At 27.2% G+C, this 27,747-nt stretch overlaps 1 protein-coding gene across 1 annotated transcript in view; it reads left to right on the top strand.

Moving 5' to 3' along the window:
* Nucleotides 1–12,480: 12,480 nt before the first annotated feature.
* The window catches only part of LOC135949156 (uncharacterized), a 71,274-nt gene continuing 56,007 nt past the window's right edge, over nt 12,481–27,747 (top strand). The window contains exon 1 of the mRNA XM_065498621.1: nt 12,481–12,592. Within this exon, the coding sequence (XP_065354693.1) occupies nt 12,481–12,592 (112 nt within the window). The remainder of the gene's footprint in view (nt 12,593–27,747) is intronic.

The following is a 27,747-nucleotide window of genomic DNA, read 5'->3' as shown; positions in this document are numbered from 1 at the left end:
AAACTGAAACATACTTTTCATGAAGGTACATATGTTTTTGTTAGTTATGTAATTTTATATTTCATTTTATAACTAACGAAATATAAATAAAGCAAGAAACAAATTTTAAGAAAATTTGAAATAGTATTCATTTAAACAGATACGTTTACACAAATCGTTAATACATTCATTAGCCAACGAGTACTGAACTCCACTCAAGCCGATATTGGGCCGGAGGCATCAATTTTGGTTTGATGCAGCGAAAAATGTAATTGTTAAGACATAAATGAGACATTTCAAAACTATATTCAGTTTTTTTTTTGGGCAGCTTTTGTTTTTTAAATATTGGTATTCTATACAAAATTATCTTTTCTTTGACATAATTTTGTTTACACAGAAAAAATTATATTTCAATTCAAACATTTATCCCATATTGAACTGGTTTCAATTATCTCATAATTAAATCAAGTATTCATTTGCTCAAAAACAAAATTTCTTGATATTTTCTATTGAATTTTGAGTTTTGAATTTGATTATTTTGACAATTGAATATACAATTTCCGTTATTGGTTGAATTTCAAATACAAAAATTATTGAATAGATAATTTTCGTAATTGAAACACAAAAAATAACAAAAATGTGTTTTCAATTACGAAAATTATATATTCAATAATTTTTGTATTTGAAATTCAACCAATAACGAAAATTGTATATTCAATTGTCAAAATAATCAAATTCAAAACTCAAAATTTAATAGAAAATATCAAAAATTTTGTTTTTGAGCAAATGAATACTTGATTTAATTATGAAATAATTGAAACCAGTTCAATATGTGACAAATATTTTAATTGAAACGGTATAAGAAATATTTTTTTCTGTGTATCTAAATATCGCAAGGATGTTGAAAATTAACTCTTTTCAGTTTTGATCTTTATAAGTTTGACCTATGACAAAAGTGTTAAAAATTCGCTGAAAATACACTAAACTACTTGGCAAATAACTCGACATTTTATAATATTTTTCATATGTTTTTCATATTAAAAAAATTATACAAATGTTCGTTAAACTAAGGATTTATTTTTCTAAATTTGCCTCATCATAAAATATCTCAGATTTTTTTTTAATGATAAGAAAAAATTCTTGTTCTTAAAAAATCAATATTTCGGTTAGATAAGGGTCTGTTTTTCTCTTTCTAAATATAATTTATCTTATTATATTATTTTATCATATGGTTAGTAAGATGTGATGCTGTGTTAAAGATCCTAATATGTTTTGTTACATTTGTGGTGAAGCAAAAATCAATTACATACACTCCCAGCAAAAAATGGTGCTTCCTCGGAAGCAGGTTTGTAAGGCATGAAAGATTACATGATTTTTATATGGGATTCCTCGCGTAGAGGCTCTGCATAAGGAATCCAAAATAAGCATATTTCACAGCTATAAAATTAACCTGATATCATCGAATTAAATATGTGCAAACAATTGTGCACATAGATTTTAGAGCTGCTGAGAAGCAATAAAATCTTACAGACCCAGTGATTGCCTAATAAGAAGCGCTGATTTTTTCTAAGTTCTTCACCACCTATACGAATAGCTTAATGTATGCCTTCCACAATCATTTTTGTAAGGCAATAATTTTAGGATGCAATTAATGTAGCAGTAGAAGATGCAGTAATCATATTTATTGCTTCCAAAACCAGAATATTTTTTGCTGGGCTGTTATCCAATTGTATTTAGCTTACATCGATATTCAAATTCGCAACTTAGACAATTCCTGGATATATAAAGCAGAATTAAATCTACGAGTAAAAATTTATTATTTTTCTATAAAATAAACTAGTACTTTTAAGATATTTTCACCAAAAACCACGCAAATACAAAATTCCGCTAATGAGGTATTTCTATTGCTGTAGTTAGATTCAGATGTGTATCAAGAAATAAGATTTAATTACATAAAAAAATAATTTGTAAAAAAATATTTTTTTATGATGTAAAGTTTCGGGATATTATCTAAATATTACAATGTAATGTTAACTAATTTGTCTTGAATGTGTAGTATTAAATTTTTATTGAGGATAAAGCTAAAAGAGTAAAATTTCAGCATTCTTGAAAAATCAGACAAATATTCCAAAACATCCACCAGAATTATTATACTCAAAAGAAACATATATTAACGTTTCATGTTAAAAAAAAATTCACATTCCAAGCTGCATTACCCAATATTTAGAAGAAAAACTCCAAAAAATGGGGTGTGTAATGGGAATATAAGTAAAAACAGCGATATTTCGAAAATGCGTTCAAAAAACAAGTATACTATAGTAATGAGGGTTCATCAACTAGTACAAAACATAGCTCAAATTTCGGGCACCAAAATGTCTGTTCCGCTGTGTTATCAATACATGATTATGGAATATTTCGGTAAACAAGTGCGGATTCCCCTGTGTTGATGGAACATTCGCACTCCAGATATATACCCAGCAAAAATTCGAGCTTGCCTGTAAGAAGTAACTTCTCAGTAAGGAGTACTAGTAAGCTCTTAGAACAGCGCTTTCGTAATTTTTTGCTTCCTAAAACCTAAACAATTGTACGAGATAATGACCATATTTTGAAACTTTAGCATTCGTGGTTTTATAATTATCTAAATGGCATCATATATATTATCTTAGTTAATCCATTATAGAACTAATAAGGCAGAATTATCAGAAAGTAAGTTCTCAATTATATATTTCCGTAAACTAAATAAAATGAACGATATCAAAACGAATAAATTAATTAATGATAAATTAATATATAACCTATTGGGATTATAAAATATTTTTTGCATACACATCTTTTCAAAAGTTCAGCAAGATAGTTTTCAGGGTTAAAGTTGTTTTTCAGGGTTATAGTTTAAGGGTTAACGTATTCCGAATTTAACAAAACTTTCAGACTATATTAAAAATTATATAAACTATAATATTATGAATAATATGGCCAAATAATTAATTTTTCTCGAAAATCCCAAAATTTAAATCGCAGGTGAGGAAAAACTATAGGAGATATTTACTACGTTTATACGTAGCCTATTCGCAAATAAAAATTATTTGCAATTAACTAACTCACTGTTTATATGTCACATTGGTTACGGAAAATTCTTGTTTTTATGAGATGCCGGATGGTAAAATTTAATTATTTGGTAGCTCTTTTATTGAATAAAATATGATACATTTTTTATTTTTTTAAATGTAAAAATTATAGAATCAAAAATTCTTGTCCGTCTTGCAATCCAAGTAATTCAAAAACGCAATGAAATATTTAAAAATCGTCTTAATAAACTAAAAGCGTTAAAACATATGGCAATGCTTAAAATCTTATTTCCAAATAGTGTCGTTAATCAGGAATTGTTTTCGTGAGTTAGCTATTCGCAAATAAAAAATTAATTCACTGTTTATGCTGCATTTTTTTCTAATTGCTATATTTTTATTTGCGAATAAGCCGTGCGTACAAACGTAGTAATTGTCATACTTTTTTCATATTTTTATTCCCTATTATATTCTCAATAAATCTCAATGTGATGAGTAAATTTGGATATATTTTAAATAAAAATGGGCTATTATTTTAATATTTCTCAAAATATGTTCATTTTTTTTCTACATTTCTTGTTCTAGTGGCTAAGAAAAATTAATGGCCTGGAGATTTTTTAGTAACTTTAACATTTTTTAACCAATTTTTTTATTTTATATCTAATTAGAACGACAATTACGTACACATTTCGATTCCTTTAAATTAAATTGCAAAAGTAATTACTTAATGGCAAAATTTTTACAAAAACTTAAAAACTTGTAAATGCGGTACAGTTGTCCGATTTCGCCCAATTTTTGGAAAACGAAGCGTATTTTCATGATAATAACTAGATAAAAAATTGTTTTCGAAATACAGAATTTAGTAAGTATCAAATCTACATTTTCAAATATTTAAAAATTTAGTTTAAAAATTTCAGAATTTTTTGATCAACACATTGGAATTTATTAAGATTAAAATTTTAGTACGTGCGATTTAAATTTTGCGATTTTAGGGAAAAACTAATTTGTACTAAGATGTACATTGTTTATCTATTTATTAATAAATTATCACAAACAAATTGTGCAAATTATATTATATAAAAAATTTTTTTTTTTTAAATCAAAGAATGAAAAATTTAAATACATTGTTGTTTTATTACAAGAAATAATTAGCAAAACTGGTTAAGCGACATTATGTAGAAAACATAAAATGAGGAGCCACAGAACAAAAGGTACTTTTTCCCATTTTTACAAAAATTGTTTTTTTTGGGATTTTTATAATATTTTGGTTGAAGTCTTCTAGAAACAATCAAGTTAGCAAATTTTTTTAATTTTTTTAAAAAATAAATGGGTTCTAAAAAAATTGTGCTTAACAAAACGTACAACCAAAGACTATAAATATACATATATTTGTAGTCTTTTGTACAACACTAGTATAAAACGAAAAAAAAAAATTATTTAATTTCAATGTGTAATTTGTTTATATATTAGATCAGGATTTAAAATATTTATATAAAATATTTTCGTTTAAAAAACAAAAGTGGATAAAAACCATACTTTTTAACAAAACGTACTTTTTTTCTTTATTTATTAACAAACGGTTCTTTTTTCCGATATTAAAATGGTTTTATATCAAACATCCTTAACATTTAATGTGGTGACTTATAGCAGTTATCTATTGATAAGTAAGAAACTTGTTACGATTTCCAGGTTAATGCAGTTTTTTAAGGGGGCGAAATAAATAAAACTCATTTCCCAAAAATTTTAAATGTGCGAAAAAGTACCTTTTGTTCTGCGGCTCCTCAAATATCCAATATATTTTTAGTTTTTAGTAGTCAGGAATGGTTAATATTTAATAACTATAAATAAGCAAAAGTGCTAAGTCCATTTTATTTTGTAAAAATTTCAAAATTATTATCTCATTCAAATGGAATTGAGTATAAATATGTTACTAAATATATAATACTTGTTTCAATTATTGGTTTGTTCATTAAATTTCAACCAAAAAATGTAAATCATATTTTTTATTAAAAAATTTTACAATTTTGATTATCAGCTAGACTTTCTGATATGAAACAGAAAATATTCCAAGTCCAAAAAGAGGGCCTATAAGATGCAAACGCAATTCTTCTTAACTGTGATTTTTTGTCATTATAAATCATACCAAATAAGTAATAAAAGTTCATTAGCAGATTTCAAAAATATTTAAAATCAAGGATTTCATAACGTTTTTTGTCTCTCCTGTAATATTTCTCTACTTTTTACAATCATTGTAATTATTAAACATTTTTACTGAAAGAGCTTTATAGTGTATATCAGCATATTGAAATGTTTGATATAATTTGTATAAAATGACTCTAGAAAATTCTTCAAAACATGAGATTAATTGATATTAGTCCCAAATTTTGAAAACCGGTTAACCGAGTGATATAAACCGGATAAACCGGTTCGCAAAAAACCGACGTTTTGAAGAAAAACCGGTTTTTCCTTTAACCTGATTATAAACACTAGTTACGACTGCAAAGTGGATGGATTTATAGTTGACAAGCGATTTAATATAAGCCGTCTGTATTGCAGTCAAAGATTGATCAAAGTTTCATAAATGCTTCTCAAAACTAGTGTGAGAATTTCCCACAAAAACGCATTGATGATAAATGTTGTTCTAATAAAGAATAGCTGGTTTCTTAACGCTTCCTCTGTATAATTAGTTCCGATGGTGACAATTTCATGCAAAGAAATTTAGAGTGTAAAGCCTTTAATTACAGTCAAGCAATTGAATTACAGTTGTATTACACTTTATTTCAATAGCATTTTATTTTTCAACTATTTTTCAAGTTTAAAACATAATTACATTTTCATTCAAATCATATTCCAACAAAATGTTCAAGTACTTGAATTTTTTGGATTTAGGTGCTTATTGGGACATATATTTTTCAAAATTTTTTACCAGTCATTTTAATTTTTTAAAGTACACTTAGATCCATAAGGAATTTAAAAGAATGCTGAAAAAATAAAAATCTAACAACAAACACGTACTGAAAGTATTTGAGATTATATTGTTTAATATTCATTTTAATAACTTTTCTTATCGTTATCATAGTTATTTGATTCTTTGGAAATTGTATGCCATTTTAGACCATAAAAAGGCAGTTTTTCTATTTCTTTTATCTTTGGTTGGTAGTTTTTAGCAAGTATTGCATGGGATTTGAATTACCAGGGTCATACTTGAAATATTTCGTAGTTATGCAAGTGTAAAAAATAAACTAAAACTAGAAGAGAATTTTGTTATTAAAAAGAAACAAGGGAATTCTTTTGTAGTCATATTGCTTTTACTTACATTGTGCATACATAATAAAGAATATAGTACATATATACATAAATATAGTTGTATGTATTAAAGTTTTCGTCACTATGAGGTTTGTGCATAAATTTTAATTTCCTTTGTTTCGCATTGATTTGCAGTCCTTTGAATAAACATTTTTTCCTAGCACCAATCTAACTTGCAACTGCATGAAATTTGCAAAGATAGTTTTTCACAAAAGGCAAACACAAAATTTAAATTTTTACTGCATATATTTGATTGAAGGAATACATTTACACAGTATTGCTAGGATTTGATTTTTAAAATATTTCATTAACTAACACAAATTGCAGCATGAACTTTTTGTCAACACAAAACTAATCAAAAAGTTTTTTTTTTTTATTTTCAAATACACCTTTGGTGTATTTCCCCTTGCCCTCGCTGAATCTTAAACAATACTAAAACTTTTTTAATTTTAATAATTTGTAAAATTCCGCTTTTCCATCAATTAACATATGAGTGGTTACATAGTACTTTACACATGTGTTTAAACAATTCTAAATATAACCACTTTTAGCGTTAATTATAATTTTAAAATTAATTATAAGCTTTCAAATTATAATATTTCACACTTCATAAACACACGTAGATAAAAAAAATAAATGCAAATTTTAAAGTTGTAAGGATAAAACATTTTGTTTAGTTGAATTTTAAACAATACATTATGATGTGTATTTAACATACACAGAAAAGGAAATAATTTTTAATTAAGGACTCAGACATTTATTCCTCAATGTTTGTTCATGTGTGAGGCAAACAGGTACAAACATTTATTTCTTGGCGCTCATTTAAAAGCACTTAAAATCCTTTGATGTGAGTTAATATGTTACACACATATCACAAATTCCTTAAATTGCAACCTCCCAACTGAAAATTATAAAACAGATAATAAATATGTATATATTCGTGTGAGTCGGAGAAAAAAATTAAGGTTGATATATTTTTATATGATTCCCAAAATATTTTGGATTTAAAACACCTTTTATATTACAGGTTTGTTTCAATACCATACTAGATATTCCATTTTTTTTTGAATTTGTATTAAACCACTTCTTTTCGAAAATAAATTCTCAGAAGAGACAAGGGCTAAAACTTTGCCAAATAAAAACTTTGCCACTTATGTCAAATATTTACCAAATAGTGTTAAATCTCACAAGTGTTTTGTTAGAATAAACAGCATCAGATAAAACTAAATGACTCTTGTGATTTATCCTAAGCGGAAGAAGTATTTTATAGTATTTAACAGCAAAGGTTCGAAAGAATTTATTTATTCATAATTCAATTTCCAAAATCAAATTAAATGCACCAGAAATTAATTATTTGTCTTAATTTCTTAGTACTTCAAACGTATAGAATTCATTCTTTATTCTTAATGCAACTGAGTCTTAACCAATGACTTGTGTTGAATAAAATATTAAGAAAATTTATACAAATTTTTTAGTATGAAAAAGTGCAATATTTTTGATGGACGGAGTTTTAAAATGGCATATTTTTGAATCTAATTGAGATATTGACTTGAGTTTTTTTGTAAGATCAAAAATTAACTTATCTAAACAAAAAAATATAACTCGGAATAAATGTGGATTAAATTGTTCCTAATATTTGCAATCCTAATCAAATTTTGATACAAAATTTTGTTTTAGAATCTCAATAAATATATAATATATAATAAAATCTTTATTTATTTACAAAACTCAATGAAATTTTCAACATTTTTTAAAATTTTCATGCTAAATAACAAAATGTAATAAAACTTGTCAAATGGTCAAAGGGAATCCCGCAATGCCCATGGGGTCCACATTTCTTTCTGGGCTGGGAAAATAATTTGGAGATAAATAAGGACCACATCAGTGTTTCTAAAACTGCTCCTCGTTTTTTGATCCCAGCTTAGGGGTTTTAGAACATATGGCCCAAAGTTGAAATTTTGATAAAAAATAGGTCATATTCCGAAGGGCTTTGGCGCGGCACACACGAAAAATAGGACACGTTTTTTATACCAGAATGTTCTTCATAAAGATGCCTTACAGAAAAATAGATAGATAATTGTTATATGTTGTTCAAGAAAGTTTATTTTTAATAAAAAAAAGAGTTAAGTCACCTTTTCGCCCAAAAAACAGCAAAAATCAACTATTTTTTGAATATTTAAATTGAAAACCGTTTATTTTTGGATCCATAATTGATATCTGATATCTCTGAAATCTTTTGTATGTTATTCGTAATTTAGTTGCCTAACCAACAAAAAAAGTCGAGTCCATTCGGTCCAAATGTCCTACCAAGTTATGGCAAAATTTTAAAATTTCAATTTTGATATGCCTATAACTCGGAAATTATAAGAGAAAAATAGCACACGCAAGCATGTTTTTTCAAAATCTTTGAAATCGGATGGGAAACAAAAAAATTGCACGTGTTTAAAAATTTTACATGTCGAAGGTACCCTATTTTGAGGCCCCATAGCGCCGCCCCTGGCCCATTTTAATAACTTTAACTCGAATACTCCTTGGCTACGCCCATGTCAAATTTGTTCCGATCGGATGTGCCGTTTAGAAATCCCAGATTTATTTCCAAAAAAATTTAATTCAAGGTACATTAAATAAAGAATATTTTAATTTCTTAGTCTCATGGCAAGTCAAAGTTAATATATTGGACATTTAAATTTTAGTAGTAAAATAATAAGTATTTTCTACACCTACGTCAGTATTCTTCGTGCATTTTAGTGTCACTTGTAAACACATACTCACAGTTATTAAGTACTTAATCCTATTTCATTACACGCTGAGTGATACGAAATTTCTATTATTCGATGTATAGAGAAATAAGTGGTTTATTCCACAGAATACCATTCAATGTGCCCTATTATAGAAATTCAAATCAAAGTAGTAAACAAAACCAATCAAAATTTTAAAATGATACTTATGTAAGCTTATTTTTTTAATAATTGCAAATATTTGTCATATTTGAATAATTAGAAAAAATACTGATGTAGCGAAATATTGAAATAAAAATATACAGCTTTATATAATACAGACTTTAATCTTAAATAAATATGTCTCATTTGAAAGTTTAAGAAAGAGGTCAAACAAAATACAACAACTATTAAATCATAAATTATTTTCGATTATAAATAAAGAATCAATTTGCAATTTTCATAAAATTTGTATGTTGGAAATACTCATTTGAATTTTTTCTAATAAGCAAATAGTTTTGGTAATTCTTGCAGTCAGATAAAACTGACTAATGTGATTTACTCGATAGTAATTTGGATTAAATGGATTTAAGATATTATTCAAACTTGTATAACATTATTTAAAGCTGAATCAAATAATTGTGTAGGGTAGAACAAATAGATGCAGCATTTGCAATTTATTTTAATTTCCTCCTTTATGCAACAACTTTGAACCTGTATTTTTATAAACAAATAAATTGTTGGATGTACATTAGAATGGTCCTTATTTTGCACTTTTTCAATTGTTGCTCAAAATAGCACTATTCTAAAAACAATTAAGTTAAAAAAATTATAATTAAAAATAGTATTTGCATTTCATTTAAAATTAAAAATAGAATACATTATCTGATATCAAAAAAATAAAAAATTTCATTCATTTTTATTAACTGAAATTTAAAAAAAAATATTGTTTTCGATTACAATAAATTCTAAATTGAGATTAAAACTGCAAAATGGGTTACCGAGACCGAATTGAATATGGAGTTAAAATTATTTCTTAAAGAAACACTTCCAATATATATTTTCAGACTGTTTCTTTAGGACTATTACTCAATGATATGACTTTACATTCAACCTAAAAAAAATATTGTAAATGGTTCTTAGTATTGGAATAAATAGCTTTAACATTTATTTTGGTTGTCAGTTTCGTAGTTTATTTGCGAAATTGTTTTAAAAACTGTATTTTTTACCTCAGTGTTAATAAAGACCAATTAAAAAGATTTTTTAAAAGTTATGGTCCAATTGAATACAGCGATTCTAGCAGACAAATTTCAATCAGTTTATTCCTATGCTAGTTCTTCAAGTTTCTCCAAAAAATTTCTCTTATTAAGAAATGTGAGAAGTGAAAAGAAGGCAATATATTAAAAATTAAAATTTTATTTAAGCTACCATGAATTTGGTGATACGGAAAAAACCAAGTCGGTTAATTTATATGTATATGGTTTGTAACATACTATTTTAAATAATTACACTATACAACAAAATCAAATATTCCAAAATGATAAGGTCCGACCAATAAATTATGATAGAGGGACAAAAAAAGACACGTGGATCGGCGTTTTGAAAGTTTACATCTGAATTTCATTTGAGGGGGGGGGGTTAAGTTTCCCAACTCTGGCACATTATTATTGTTAATGGGCATAAGAATCCATGTGATCCTTACATTTTAGGTATAAAATGTGTTCAGCAATTTTATGTAAAATGTTAGGCAGAAAAATTTTGTAGAAAATTTTTTTTAAAAAAAAGAGCAACAAACACCATTAAAACAGGGATTTAAGGGATTAAAATGATCCGCAGAAATATTACTCGTGAAATTTTACTTTATTTTTTTCAAAATTTAAAAACCTTAAAATTTTAGACAAAAATTACAAAAGTTCGAATATTTTTTATATTACAACAAAATTTCGGCTCTCATTTTTTTGGAGAAATGTGAAAAAATCATAAAAACCTTTGAAAAAAGAACTTTATTATCCTTTGATTCAGCTCACCAAGAATTCACGCCAGGACAAACATTTTGAGATATGATCTCCTTAAACAAACTAAACTTTCATTTTAGTTGGGTACACTTTATTCTTCGTTTATACAAACGGGGCCATCCTAATGTATATGTAGGTACATATGTTTGTATGTATTGCCATATCTTCATACTTGTATGGCTGTATGAAAATCTCTACCATGTGAAACAGGCAACCGACCAAATAACTTTTATATTTTTGGTGTAATTTTTTTTGATTAAATGAGTGTATATTTGTCTGTGTGTGTGTGTATTTTGCAGTTGTTGTTTTTGTCGTTTTGTCTCGTTGTTATCAGTCGGTATTTCCGGAAATTAAACGAACTACATTTACAGTTCTATTAAATACAGACATGCACATACACATTCTTATGCGCAGCACACATACACTCGCAATCGAACGCACGCCAAAACACACGTATGCAATGAATGCACGCAATTTCATTTATTTCCTGACAAAATAGCAAAAAAAAAGTGAATTAAAACAAACCAAACCCCAACTGAATAAATTGTTTAAAGCTAAAAATTCCAAAGAGTGAAACAAAAAAAATGCAAGATCCATTCAAGTTGTGACAGTTAAAGTATTAAAATGAATGTGAATTATTAACAAAAGTATTAAGTGTAAAAACAGTAAAGTTTGTTTTTTTTATCTACAAATTAAATTTCATGGCATTTCAAGTGAAAAATAAAACACAATAAAGATTAAGCATACAAATACCCCAGCAAAAAAAAAAAAAGAAATAAATATGAAAAACGGAAATCTGATAAAATTTAAATAAATACCTGTATGCAGTTGCTGGTTGGCGAAATTTCAATAGTCGGTAACATAGTAAAAAATGTTGGTTTTGTTTAAAAACTGTTCTGTGTTTTGTATGTGAGTGTATTTTTGGTTCGAATTATTTAAGTGCATTTATTGATGGAAATTGATGGTGATGCTGTTGTATCAGCTCATATACGATATAAAAAATCACTACCGCCACCATCGTCATCATCATCAGTACGACCACTTTTTTGTATACAACCAATATTCGTAAAAGATTATTATGTGCCGGCGAAATTTTACATACCAAACAATTTGGATTTTGAGCTTACGGTGCGGTTTCTCGTTTGGTTTTTGATGCCAAACATTTTTTATAAAATTAAAACAACATCACCAACGCCTTCACTATCAATATTGTTGGCGATTTGGACATCGAAGTCGACATCCACATCTATATTGCTGCCTTCTCCTAGAACAACAATATCAAAAGCAACTGAAACAGCATCGCAGGCTGCAGGAGTAAAAGTTGCAACAGCTAGTGCAAATACACCGACAACAACAGAGCGGATGCAAAACCATCGGTATCCGCTGTATAGTTGGCGGTACATGACCACAAGAATAATGGAAATTTCCCAAGCTAAATTTTGGTTTACTCTAATGTTTTTTCTTGCAATTGATGTTGTAGCTGGTGAAATTATTTTGCGCATAGATCCTTTGGGTAAGAGAAAATTACTTTTAAATTTTCCATTATTTTCATTTATTTTTTTCAACTTGTTCTAGTTGTTTTTTTTTAGTTTGCAATTTCTTATTTTAAAGCTTAACATGGCGGTTGTTTTTTCGATTTTAGTTTTTTCTACATTTTCCCTGCTATTGTATGTGGGGGTATTTTTGTGTGTGTGTTTAAAAAATGCTTAGATAGTGTCCTTAATGCAATTTTTATAATCAAATTTTAACGTAATTTATGTTGTGGACATAATGAGATTTCCTTTTTATATATTTTCAAATTACTTTTTCAAGTCGAAACACAGAATATTTTCAATATTTTTGCAGTTATGTATAACCACAAAATGTTTTCATTAAATAAAACAATTTAAAATGGACAAACACAATTATGACATAGAAAACACACGCTTAAATTTAGTAAAAGTTCATTGAAATGTACAATATTATATAAGAATTTTTTTTATAAGAAAACCTATACAAAAGCTATAATTATAATTTACCTAGGCGTTATGGGAATCATTTTACTTTTGTTAAATTTCTTTTCAAATTAAACAAACACATTGTAATTATCAATGTTAAGTTAAACACGATTAATTAATATGTGACTATTTATTTATAATTAAATTCAAACTATATAAAATATTTAAATTAAAATACAAGCCCTCTTTTTATCACAAATGCGATAACTTCGTTGTGCTAAGTCTTTTTTGTGGTATGCATAAGTGCTAAAGACATTTTTATTTTTTTTTAAATGGCAAATTTATTAACTCATTGTGTTAATTCATTTAGATGATATCAAAAACGTTGTCCAATTTGCATCAAATTAACAATCAAAATAAAGAAAAAACTTATAAGAAAATGTGTTAAGTCCACTAAAAAATTCCAATTAAGTTATAGAAAATGTATCATGTCGCAAAATAGGACTTAAAAGCCGAAACAAACTTTTTCTAAATTGTATTTAAATCATACCAAATGCCTTAACAGAATTCAGAAATATTAAAAGAAAGGACTTTAAATCGTTTTTTGAGTTGCCTCTAAAATTAGTGATATGTGGCTTAGCACATTTGCACACTAATCTAACGATATGTATTTTGAAAAATTTTAATTAACTTAAAACGTAAAGCCCTTAAATCCAAAATGTTCCATCATTTTATTTATGCCACTAGATATAAAACAGTTTTGAATATACAACATTTTTGTGAACATCATATTTTCTTGTTAACCCACTAACTAAGTATATAAATAATAATACTAAATTAATCATTGAGATTAAAATCTTAACCATAATAACAATTAAAAAATCGTTCATGCTTTTCAACAATTGTAATTTTTCCCTTAAAATCATTTATTGTAACTAAGGTACATACTTTTCGTTTTCCAAAGCAACACCCCAGAAAAACAATTTAGATATTTTGTTTGCTTTCGTCCTTCTTAAATATGCACAAAATTAGGACAAAGACCCTAAATTTTAATTAATATTTAAATCATGTTGACATGTGGGTGTGTGTGTGTGTTTCAGCAGGACCTACATTTTAATTACAGTAAGTCTTTTAGTAAATGTATGTATATTATTTATGCTAAATTCATTCATTTTATTTTTAAATACATTCAATTTTCAAAGTTGCAAAATTCTATTTATTTTAGATATTTTTTCTCTGAACACACCATATGCAATATAAAAAAAATCATTGGATTTTTGGTTACAAAGCAATATTTTTGAATATCATCACCCTGGGAGTCCCTAACACTACCATCACTTTAATTATTTTAATATTTTTAAAAAAATAATATACATATATGTATTTTTAATAAAATTGGTGCAAAATAATAGAACAATATTTAATGATATATTTTATCTTGTAATGTGTGTAATTTTTTATCAATTAATATTTTTATGCATGATCATCTTTTGTACCCTGTAAAATCGTATATTTGTTAAAGTTTTAATTTTCAAACCATTCTTGATTAGCAATAATTCAAATTTTGAAAGAAAATTATATGTACTGCGTATACATTAGGGTGGCCCTTGATAAACAAAAGCTTGATTGTTGACAGTCTCACCCCCTGTTTGGAGAACATTGTTAAGAAAGAAATTTAGGTAAATCAGTTGGAGTTGGAGACAAGCCCTCTGAAATTTTGAGATGCATTAACAATGGGAAAAAAATGCAATTTTTTCAGTTTTTGTAAAAATGTTGGCAATTAAAAAATTAGTTTTGCAATTTAATTTAAAAGAATAGAAATGTAGACATAATTGTCGTTCTAATGAGTCATAAAAAACCGAAGTTGATCAACAAATGTTAAAGATATTAAAAATTATTCAGACCATTAATGTGTCTCAGGCCACTAGAACCAGAAATATAGGAACAAAATTAACTTATTTTGAGAAATATTAAAATAAAAGCTCATTTTTACTTAAAATATCCATATTTACTTTTATATGAGCAGTTATGACCAAAAAAAAAATTGTTTTTAATGGCAGATTCAAAACTCAATTTTCAAATTTTTAAAAATTTTGTTAAATAAATTTCAGATTTTTTTTATCATCTCATTGGGATTTATTGAGAATATAATAGGGAATAAAAATATGGAAAAATTATGAAAACATTTCCTATAGTTTTTCCGTACCTGCCATTTAAATTTTGAAATTTTCGAGAAAAGCAAATTATTCCTTACTGTTATGAATTTTAAGTAACACTTATCCAGAATATTATAGTCCAGATAATTCTAAATATACTTGATTTTGATGAAACTTAAGAAAACTATAACATGAAGTCTAGTATTTATAATAACAGCACAAAAATGGAAATTAACCCTTAATAGAACTTTGGGTTAAAATGAAACTAAACTTTCAAAATCACAAAAAATACACTGAATATGAATGGTGCTAATTTAAATGTTTTTTTATAATAAAATAAACTAAATCTTCAAGTTATTTTTTCAATTTAGTAAAACTGGGGGGTGTGACTGCCAAAAATCCAAATTTCGTTTATTCAGGGCCATCCTAGTATGTATATGGCCGGATTTTCACCAACAATATTAATAACATGAAGTTAGTCGCTTTTGCTATTCTTTGAGTTAAGTTACATATTAGAAATACTTACTTCTGCAAAAAAATTCAATGCCAAAAATGATCAAATTCAATGCCAAAAAAGATCAAACAGCATCAAATAAAACAAAACTTAATTTTTTGGTTTTGAATCATACTAAGTTAAATAAGTTTTTGAAATAAATAAATGAATTCAAATGCATTTTATTTAGTGGTTGCGTATTTTTCGTCAAATATTTTTCATGCGTGACCCTACCTTTAGAATCACCCTTATGCCGACCACGTATAATTAACAAACATATTTAATGCATTAATATCAAGTATACGCAATCAGCATCTATAATTCATATTTTTATAACCAATGATTTTAAATTATTTTTGAATTGTGTTATTTTAAATATTTTTTGCCTTTCAGATGAGTCGAAATGTATTTTTATTATTTTGCATTATTGATATGAAGGTGTAGTAGTTTGTACATAGAACACATCCAGTATAAATTAACACTGCCACTAATGCCACCCGCAATATCATTTTATCATCATTAAAACTCTTCTCATTAAGCAAAAAGTAATAGAAGTGTAATAAACGTATCACTCATTCAATGATTCAGTCATTCATTCAATCTATACGCACATATATTTTATTCTTTCAATTTAATCGCCATCAGCATTAAATCATTGAACAATTTGATCATTACCCCCACCTAGAGTCACACTTGTATTTTATATATCATTCGAACTTATCATGAGGTACATAGATACATACATATACTTTATATACTTTACATACACATATGCATAAAACTAATAAAACAATGGAAATAAATTTGCAAAAAAAACTCCATATTAAATCGTATTTTCCTCTATTAAACCCTTAGTATTAGATGTCCAGATTTTAGTATGAAAACCATAAAATTCCCATAAAAAATTTGGTTTTAGCATGAAGTCATAAAATAATTTATAAGAGAAACTGATATAAATTATTTATAGCGTTTGCAATTAAATTGAGTGAAACGAAACCCTTTAAATGAATAAATGTGGAAGTTTTAATTAAATATATAGACTTTTATTATCATTTTGTCGGACCATTAATTAGTAAACTCTCATGAAAGGACATATTTAACTACACCATTTCCAATTGCATTTCTATTTCAGAAAATTCTTATTATATGTATTTCAGAAAATTCCAATTGAATTTAAAATATCTACAATTATATTTCAGAATTTGGTAATGGTTAATTTCCATATTCTTTGATATTTGTAGTTCTAAAATTTACTTAGCTACTGCCAGAATTTCTTTTCTTGTTAGAAAAAGCGTGTTGTTTCATTCACCTTTAGATCGAGCCTGTCGAATATTGGGACAATGAGCCAAATCTACGCTTAGTCATGATTTTAATGTAGGAATTTTTCCACACTCACATAACCTTTTTTTCTAGTTCCAATGCAATGCCTTGCATCAATAGGAGGGCTGTGCCAAGAAGAAAACTAAATTAACTATTAGGAATACTAGTTTCATAAAATAATTCAGATCAAAATATAAACGACTTCTGAGTGCTTTTCAACATCAATTGAAATTATTGCTGATGTATTTAATGTTAAAATCTTAAATAAAATTCCTATTAATATGACTATTATCTTTAAGCACTCATTTGTGTAGTACATTTTTACATATTTACTTCTTTATAGTATTTTTTATTATATACTTTATTATTTATGCTTAAGTATGTGCTTAAATATCAATAAATCTTTTAAATATATTTCTCTTCTCATGAATGTTTCTTCTTATTCAAATGACTCACATGATATTTGTGTCATCAAATAACACAATAAAATTTTACATGTGTTAACTATATGATTAAGAGTTTTAAAATGAACGAAAAAAAACATATAAACTTTTCTCTAACCTAACTTTGTTTAATCTTTTTATACTGTTTATACTCTGAATATTTCCACGTTACTTCTACAAACTATTCATAGAGTGAATGACAGTTGTTTTAATGTCCTGTATGGTGCAGAACATAAAAAGTAAATATTTATTTTATGACTCAGAATTAAATAACCAGTAGATGGACAACAAACTAGAGAACAAATATTTGCATAGAAAAGTACACAAAAAAAATCTGTTTAAATAAAATTACTTTTTCCTCCAACGTGTCCAGATAGAAGAATACAAAAAGAAACCAACCAAATAACAACGATTTACAAATTTATGTTTTCCTTGGTTACGACCAAGTTTTGTAAAAATGCACAAACATAAAAAAGGAAATAGTTAGCATGTAATAAAATAACTTTTTAAGAGAATTTATTTAAAAAATATGTGGCCAGCGAAATAAAAAGAACAACATTTTTATAACTAACAAATATTAAACAACTATATAGATATTTATAAATTATTATTTTTATGTACACTTAAGCCACGCATTACTCGTCATAATCCGAATAGAAAATCTCTATTCTAAAACTAAATAAATGTTATTTATTGAAGCATTATTTAAGAAATATTAACAAAAAAAAGTATTAGGCTGGTAGTACTTAAGGAGACATTGGTGTACTTTGTAGAGTATTAAACGAAAATTATTAAGAACATGAAAAATATCTATTTCATTTGTTGTTTTAGTCTTTAAAACGAACAAAAAAAAAAACAAAAAAAAAATGAAACGAAAAGTAAAGAAAGAAGACGACTATCCTCTTAAGAGTATTTATAGAGATTAAATCCTTGATATTATTACTTAAATTTTCCTTTATGAACAGAAATTAAATCGTCTTAAGGAGGAATTTTTGTTTTCGTTAAATGAGAAAAAACTTAAATTGTATTGAATTGTAACCAATAAAATAAAATACAAAAGACAAAAAAAAAAATAAATAATCATAAATAATAATAAAAAGAACCGCTCCCCATTTACAAACGAACAAATAAAAGAAACAATACAAACAGCCCAACGACAAACAAACAAATAATACAAGAACACACTAATACAACTACAATAATAATTGTAATAAAAGGAAATCTCAGTCGGTTCCTTTTCTCTTTCTCTCTTTTTTGTTTCCTTCTGCAATACGAATACAAGCTTGATTGTACCGCAAGATAGAAGGACATCTTGACAGCAATGTCGTTGTCGGCAGGCAGCACTATATTGTAGTAGAACAGCAGCAGTCATAAAAGTTTAATAATTCCAATGATAAAAATGAATTACATTTCTTTTTATTTATTTAACGATACATTGTACATATGTATATACATACATATATTCATACATACAAATAATAATATTTAAAAATTCCTTTCCATCTTAATTTTTTCTTTCCTGCTTCCTTCAATACAGTTTAGCCTTCATCATCCGTTCGGTGTAAACAAGTATTCAAAAGGAAAGAAATCGTTTAAAGAATTTCATACTTAAACTCAACTCATGCCCATGATGTTGACGTCGATGATGGCGATGATTGTGAAAGAATCAAGTCAATGTCGACAAATAAACGATGTTTTTATCATACATACTTACAAATAGTGGGTGGGATATGTTAACTTTAATGCTCTATTTGTAACGTTATTTTTTACTTTATGTAGGAGAAACAAGCATGGATATTGGGTTCCTAATCGGGGAAATTTTCCCTGAAAGGTTTTGTTAGGTACCAAAATAATATTTCATATTAGCGAAGATCGGTGATGCAAATTTTCTATAGAAAATAATTTAGCTATAGCACAAAAATCATTCTTAGTCTATAGGATTGTTTAAATTTGACCTATTACATAAAATACTTAACATATTTTGAAAGTATCAATGAGTCGCGGAGTATTGCAGTAACTAGTACTATCGTATCAATTTATTCATCCCTGATGAGAAGAAACATTATGGCAAATTGTGTTACTATATTAAGGCTTTATAATATAAAGTTTATATTCAATTGTATATGATTAAATTTCCAATTACTTCAGGACTACCATGCTAAATCGGACATAACAAAACTTCACTTACGAATACTAAACGAGGATTAGCATCTGCCGACACCTATACTATACAGTAATAGAAATAACAGAAATTCCAGTAACCGCTAAACCGAAAGGCATTCTACACTGGCAGACCAAAATTACAATTAGATGAATGAGTTATTGATTTTAGATTTGCACTAAGTTCCCAGTTTTTTATTGTAAATGTTCTTATAATTGTATCTGTAAATATAAATTTCAGATAAATTTGATTGTAAAAGTTTGAGTTGAAGAGCAAATATTTTCCTTTGAATTAGACATTTATAGAAATATCTAGTCCAGTGATAACCATTTATGAGCAGCACCGTTTTCTTTTTGAAAATATGTATTGGAATTTTCTCCTAAGACTACTTACACAGTGCAACAGTGAAAAAAACACACGATCATGACTATATAGGTTCGACTCTACTACCAAAAGGTAGTAAAACCCTTTACTCAGTTTGTCCATTTTGGTGACCGATTTTTTTTTATGGGCCCCCAAAGTTTCTGAAAATCAGTGGGGCCTCTAAAAAAGGTGTCATCAGTTTTTGGTTAACAGCTAATTCAGACTTTGTGATACGGCTTAACTTTATATGGCAATAATATAGCTAAGAGTCCGCCAAATAATTTTTGTTAAAATTTGTTTCCAAAAAATAGCTTTTTCGTGCACTTTTGTTGAAAAAATATAGGAAGAAAATTTTTTTTTTTACTTTTTTTTAGAATAACTTCCAGGGTCTCCTAATTTTTACTAACAATATTTAGCAAAGTTGTAGCTACGGTAAAGCTGAATAACTCTTATGAACATATCAATGCATTCTGAATGTGTCTAGTCACTCTAAATAGCACATAAAGATCACTTTGTACCTTAACAATTTTCGTTTTTACTATTTTTTTACGCTAAAACAAAGATTTTTTGTTAAAATAGTATGATCAAGTCCACACTTCTATGTTATGCTGTATTATTTACTCGGCTGAAGTGTTCGGAATGGGGATCAGTGAGTGGACCCTCAATGTCACACATTTAAAAAAAAGTCGCCAAAAAGCCATTTATTATCCGAATGAGCTGAAATTTAAAACGTAGATAGTCCTTGAGAAGGTCGACAAAAATATGCTTTTATCTGTAGGTATCTCTTTTAGTTCAAGAGATATTTAAGTTTATTTTTTTTTAAATTTTGCTCGATCTTTTTTTTTGTATTTTATATATGATGGGCCTACGAAAGGTCGAAATTTGGTTTTTATATACGACGTATATTTGCGATAAAATTCTAAAGAAAATAAAATAAACCTGATACAAATTATTTCGTCCCTATAAAAAGTTACACGCATCCAAAGTTGAAGCATCTTTATATATATTTCAACTTTGTATGCATGTGTTTTTTAAGTTTTTTCCCAAAAAAGTCCCCATATTTTTTCTTTTATAGAAAACAAATTTTCTTCGTGACTATATATGTTTTTTTATGATCTGGAAAGAAAACTTAATGCAAAAACGTATAAAGTAAAATTTGACTAACTTAAGCGGACATTGTACCCCCCAGTCCTATCCAAACTTGGCCAATTTTGAAACAAAATTTTAGGTTTGAGTAAAAAATTCTAAAAATGCAAAGCACCGATCCTCAAAAGCTCATCATATTTATATAGCCCTATATATTGTTTATATACATACAAAACGTTTTTACTATCATACTGTAAATAACGTCAAAGTGGGCTATTTTCTAAAAAGAACTCAGTTTTTGGAACACATTTTCCCCGTTTTAGGAATTTCGATATTTGAAAACAATGAATGGCTACATTAGTGATGCCATTAACTTAAGAACATTTAGATCTATATTAATTCCAAATTTTATTGTGATGTCTCTAACTGTTCAAATTTTACATTAATTCAAAGTTTTTTTTTTTCTTGATGGAAAATCACCATTTTATAATATAGTTAGTTTTTAAGGTAAAATACGTCCGAAAAAACACAACATTTATTTAATTCACTAAAATGTCAATCTCCAAGTCATAAGGTTTCCACCGATATCAAAAACTTATATAAAAAGCTTATATTTACTCTTCAGAAGCTCCACAAACCTTGCTCACTTTCAAAAATGTTGATGTTTTTTCATATCTTGCATCAAGCCGGTCTTGCGTGATCAAGATTGGATAAAGTGATGCGACCGGATCATACCGATAATGATTTGCCCATTCTTCGTTATTCCAGCACAATAGAGAAGTATACACTCCAACATACATTTTTAACAAAAATTTTTGTTTTAGAGTCAAAAAATAGTAAAAAACTAAAATTTGTTAAGCTACAAAGTTATTTTTGACAGCTTTTTATAATGCCTAGATATGTTCGGATTACATTCATATGTTCACAAGAGTTATTCAGATTTACCGTAGCTACAACTTTGCAAAATATTGTTATTGAAAAATTAGGAGTCCCTGGAAGTTATTCTAAAAAAAAGTAAAAAAAAAAATTTCTTCCTATATTTTTTCAACAAAAGTGCACGAAAAAGCTATTTTTTGGAAACAAATTTTAACAAAAATTATTTGGCGGACTCTTAGCTATATTATTGCCATATAAAGTTAAGCCGTATCACAAAGTCTGAATTAGCTGTTAACCAAAAACTGATGACACCCTATTTAGAGGCCCCACTGATTTTCAGAAACTTTTGGGGCACATACAAAAAAATCGGTCACCAAAATGGACAAACTGAGTATAGGGTTTTACTACCCTTTGGTAGTAGAGTCGAACCTATACTGTCATGATCTTGTGTTTTTCCAAAAGTCTTCATTTGTTGCATAGTGTTATGAGAGACGCACCCAAATTATTCTCCCAAATTATTTGTTTTCAAATACTATTTTAATGTAGTGCGAAAAAAGGGAATTTTGTAAAATTAATATTTTTTTGCAGTACTACATATATAGTAAATGTCAGCAGTAATATAAAATCCTTCTCAATCCACCAGCACTATTATTTTTTTTAAGTTATATATTTTATTATCAAGTAATCCAAATCAGAGATGGTATAATTGATACGTAGAGCGAATGAGAGTTATGGATGGAAGAACAGTTTTCTTCTGTATATAAATTATGTCATTATGGCGTTTTTTTATAATTGACAGTAAAAACAAAGTCGTAAAATATGAATGGTCACTAAGCCTACAAAGCAAAAAATAAATATAATAAAAAAATCCTCAACAAATATGTATACAAAAAAAATAAGACAAACACAAATTCACTTTACACATTTTCAGAATATATTTTTCTCATTGAAATATGTTTAATAACAAAAAAAAAATACAGAATAAAATAAAGTGATAAAAAATATATATTGTATATTAATTTAAACAAGTTACAGCCAAAATGTTGTTTTTCTCCTAATTTAACTGGAAAAAACAAAAATCGGATTTGATGACATGTTTATTGTGAAATTTCCTGCTCTTTCTCCGTTTTATTATTTTTGTCCATGTCATCAGATTTATAAACCGAGATGAAGTCATCAAATTCGAATCAAAACATTTGTAAATGCGTTTAAAAGTACATACATATGTACTTATTTGTTTATTTTACAAAATAACAATGAACAAGAAAATAATAAATAAATAATTGTCGCTACAGAAGTACTTGTTTATAGACGAGAACAAACGTACAATACAATTATATTTTTAACATTTACGAGGCATGATAATTATCCATCAAAAGGGAAATTTTGATTAATTTGTTGGAGTATATATAAAAAATACGAGGAGAATTCAATAATATCTAATAGATTTTACTTCAATGGTCGCCACTCATAGCCACCAGGGACCGAACATAATCGGTTATTTACATAAAACAACAGGAATGTCAACGAAATTCATAAAATAAGATGCCAACTAAAAATTGGAGCAAAATCATCCTATGAGATAATGAACACTTTCAACATGATGGCTTAGTTAAACAACTTGCTAAATTCTGCACAATTTTTCTGATTTCTAATTCTTATATTTAATGTGAAACATTATTTTAAATATAAAATGAATACGACCCTCGTAATAAATGTGATTTATGTGATGCCTGTCAATTTCACCAACAATTTATGTATAAATAATTTTATTTCTTGGATGTGTAATCAGCACATAATATTAAGCCACATCAATATATTTTTGACTGAAACACGAAAATTTGACGGCAAGCGAAAATAACGTTTCAATCAGCAAGTACATTGACTGGTACATGACGTTAAGGACTTTTGTGTTATTCTCAATATTAAGCTAATAAATAATTGTCCTGAAAATTATTTATTTCATTGTTTGTGTGCCAAAAAAAAATTTAAAGCAATTTTTTAACAGCTGCGTTGTACATTTAAAATTCAAATTTATATATTTACTTAATTCACAACAATCTGTATCGTGTATTAAATACACTTCTTGTTTATTTCTTTGTGAACAGCAAGTCAATACAGTATTAATCATAGAATAACAAGAAGGGAAGGCTCTCATTTTTTCTACAACAACTTCTCTGTTCTGTTGCCAGATTTTGCGATTTATCGGCACGTTGACGATTTGTTATTGAAAAAAGACAAAGTGCAAAGTTTTTGTCATCAAAATTACGATTTTATGAAAAGTTTATGGTTATCAAGGTTTTCATAAAGTCATTTAATTAACAAATATAATGACTAAAATATTAACGTTATTGTTTTTGTATGACAGAAGAAGCTATAAACTAATGTACTTATGTATAATGAAAAAAAGCTAATTGATTCAGATAATAATAATAATAATAATAATAATGTTACGAAATTGTACTTGAATTGAAATATAACGATTTTAAAGGCTGATTTAAAAGTAGCATAATGCTTTCAAATAACAGTGCTGTAATAGCAAACTGTAACATATCTGTGGGCATTATTAAATAAAAGCTTTCAGTTGATTTGATCGTAAGTTGGCAACGCTGTTTGCTGCGACCGTATATTCGAATATTCAGTTAAAGAACATTGTAGAAAGTACACCACAGATGGCGTATGTATTAGTAAGTTCTAGAATATTCGAACTTTGACAGTTGAAGAGCAATCTAGAGTGCAGATGGCAGTGTTATAAATAGTGGCAGAGGTTGCAGTCGTTAGTGAGTTTATCAGAGACGCTTTTCGAATAAACATCAACTGAGTGCCTTAAAGTGTGCTGTATTTTTCAAGTGAATTCGTGTACATTATAAAGTGTCTGTATTTCTGAGAATTTATAAACGTGTATAAAAAACATTGAGTGACTATTTAATTCTGTGGTTGTTGTACATTTTAAATAAATAAAGATTTGTTACAATTTTTAAACTACTAAACGGCTTTTATTTGCAATCAAAAGTATCCGGTTTATTTAAAAGAAATAAAAAGGTTAAAACGTAACAATAATAATCTGAAGAAAGAACAAGTGCATCTCAGTCTCTATTGCCACATTTTTGAATCACCTAGAAACTTTTATATTAAGTACTAAGTTCATAAATCAGGGAAGTCAATATGTAAGGTCAGTAAAAACATCATTATGCCCCGCTTTGTGGGATATTAATAAACATTAATATTAATTTATAATAATAAATTACACTGTGCTAGTTGAAAAAATTGTCAAGCGGGGCACCCGGATACGCTGAATCCAGTAGTGCTAAGCGTTTTTTTTAGGTTAGCTCTTGTTTTCGAGATATATCGTTATTTCGAAAATGGAGGAGGTTGCACAACATATATTCGCGTAACTCAAAAACCGTTTAGTTTATTGAATAAACTTAAACAACAGATTAGCAGAGCAATTTAAAAATAAAATATTAAAAAGTGTGTAAACTTATTTTGGTAGTATGCAAAAGTACATCTTTTAAAAAACTCCCACACAAACCTTTTTAAAACCTGGATATATATACATACAGTTTCGAGCATAAAAAATGCAACGCTTTTATTTATTTATTGTATGACATTTTGTCCAATAATTTTGTACGTAAGGATAATTATAAAATGTTTATCAAAAATAGTGGTAAAATTGTGCGAGCAAAAAAAAAATGCAACTGAAAAAAAAATAATTGTAATAAATTGCTAAAAACTATAAAAGTGTTGAATTACCATCATTTACTATTAATACAAGCAAATTTATGGACATTAAAATTCAAAAGGATAAACATTTAATTCCAAAAACGCCATGCTCCTACTCCGTTATAAAAATTTAGATATAATTAAGAATTGTGTTATGATTAGAGTGACGAAATAATTTGGATGGGTAGTTTTGAAATGGATTTTATAAAAATAAAACTAAAATGTTAGACATTGAAGTAATCAATGCTGTGTTACCTGATCCATGGAAGGTAACATCATATATTTGATGCTAACCATACGAACACATGTGGACATTTATGACTATTGCAACATCCAAAAGATAATTTAATGATGCAAATGTAATAATGAGAAACCAATCAAATAAACAATATATAATTTATAAATATTAATTGAGCGCCAATGCTTTTCGAAGCAGGTCCTTTATGTTTAAAATAGTACAGTCGTGTTATATGGAATGTCAATTAACGTAATTTTAATTAATTCGAGTCTGATAGTTTCGATCTGTTACGATCTGTGGAATAGGATCAGTGTTAAATTTAATATTATTTACAGTTTTGGAATTCGTTTACTTACAAAAATAAGTGGATATTTTAATATGATTTCATTATTTGTAAGTTTTACAAACCACATGATATGATTGTGAAAATATTATTTTAGCATTAAATTTTAGCACACTTCTAACATTAACTAGTCATATGCTTTTGATCATGAGCTCTTATGCACTCAGTTTTATACACACCACCACAATTATTTGATTTATTTTTCATAGAGAATATCCGCAAGATTTTAAATTGGTAAAGAAAAAATAAAAATTTTTAAAATTTTTTTTCTTGGTTTTCGAACAATTCACCGGAAAATGCATCACAAGTTAATTCTGTTATCCATTGTTGATTTCATATCCTTGAATTTATTAGTATTAACAGTAAATTACTGTATTGTAACAGTATTATAGTTTTTAGCAAGTTTTTATAATTATTTTTTTCAAAATTTTAAAAATTAAGTCAATTTTTTTTTGCTCGCACAAATTTACCACTAATTATTCTTACGCCCAAAAATATTGGATAAAATGTTATACAATAATTGACTATTACTGCAAAGAATACAAAGAAAAATTAGAAGAAAAATCATACCAGTTGAAGATCACATAGCATAGTGTTACGTTTTTTTATATATGTATAAAAAATAGTTTGTAATTTATTGAATTTACTATGTAAAAGATATATAAATTAAATAATTTTTTATTAATTTGTTTTTTTCTCTTCTCTTTTCTCTTTTCATATATACAATTTATGGTTCCTTACAATGGCTGACGAAAACAACAACAAAATGTATGTGAATATATGAATTACAACAATTTGTTACATGGATGTTGCATTTTTGTGAATGTTAATGTTTGTATCTGTGTGTGTTTATATGCACTATCGCACTAATTACATCATTTGTCACATCAAATGCATTGACACTGATGCCGATGGTCTGTCCTGATGCTGTTGTGTATATGTTCGGTTTGGTGTTTGTTTTTTGTGCCGTTCTGGTCTGTTACTTAACTATGTGTGTGTCGTCAAATACATAATTTGAAAATATATGAAAAATTTCAATCCTCATCACTTTGTGTGGCTCTCTGGAATGCAAAACCACACAAACCCTAAACAACAATCTTTTTCTATTCAACACTACTTCTCTTCTATGCCGGAATCTGTATTTGATGTGACTGCAATGTGATCGTGTGATATTGATGTTGCCTTGCCGTTCGTTGACTATTTCTCATCTGCAAAAACAACATACACACACAATATTATGTGAATAATGAATGAATGGATGTTGCATAAATTCGATGTTGCTACTGTTGTATGCAATTTTTCTATAAACTTCGTTTAAATAATGGTGATTAAAACGAATGGCTACAATGAACACAACACAACCTCGTTGGGCTGATGAATGAACGAACGAATAAATAAATGAATGAATGTTAAATGCACAACATGCATGTTGTACGTTTAATATGGATTCTCCATAAAAAAAATTGTTCACGTCTTTCATCTCTCTTTCCCTTTGTGTTGTTGTTGGTTTTGTTCATATTCACCAACCA

Source organism: Calliphora vicina, chromosome 1, assembly GCF_958450345.1.
Source record: "Calliphora vicina chromosome 1, idCalVici1.1, whole genome shotgun sequence".
NCBI lineage: Eukaryota > Metazoa > Arthropoda > Insecta > Diptera > Calliphoridae > Calliphora > Calliphora vicina.
Note: the sequence above shows the minus strand (reverse complement) of the source record. Positions and strands in the feature narration are given on the sequence as shown.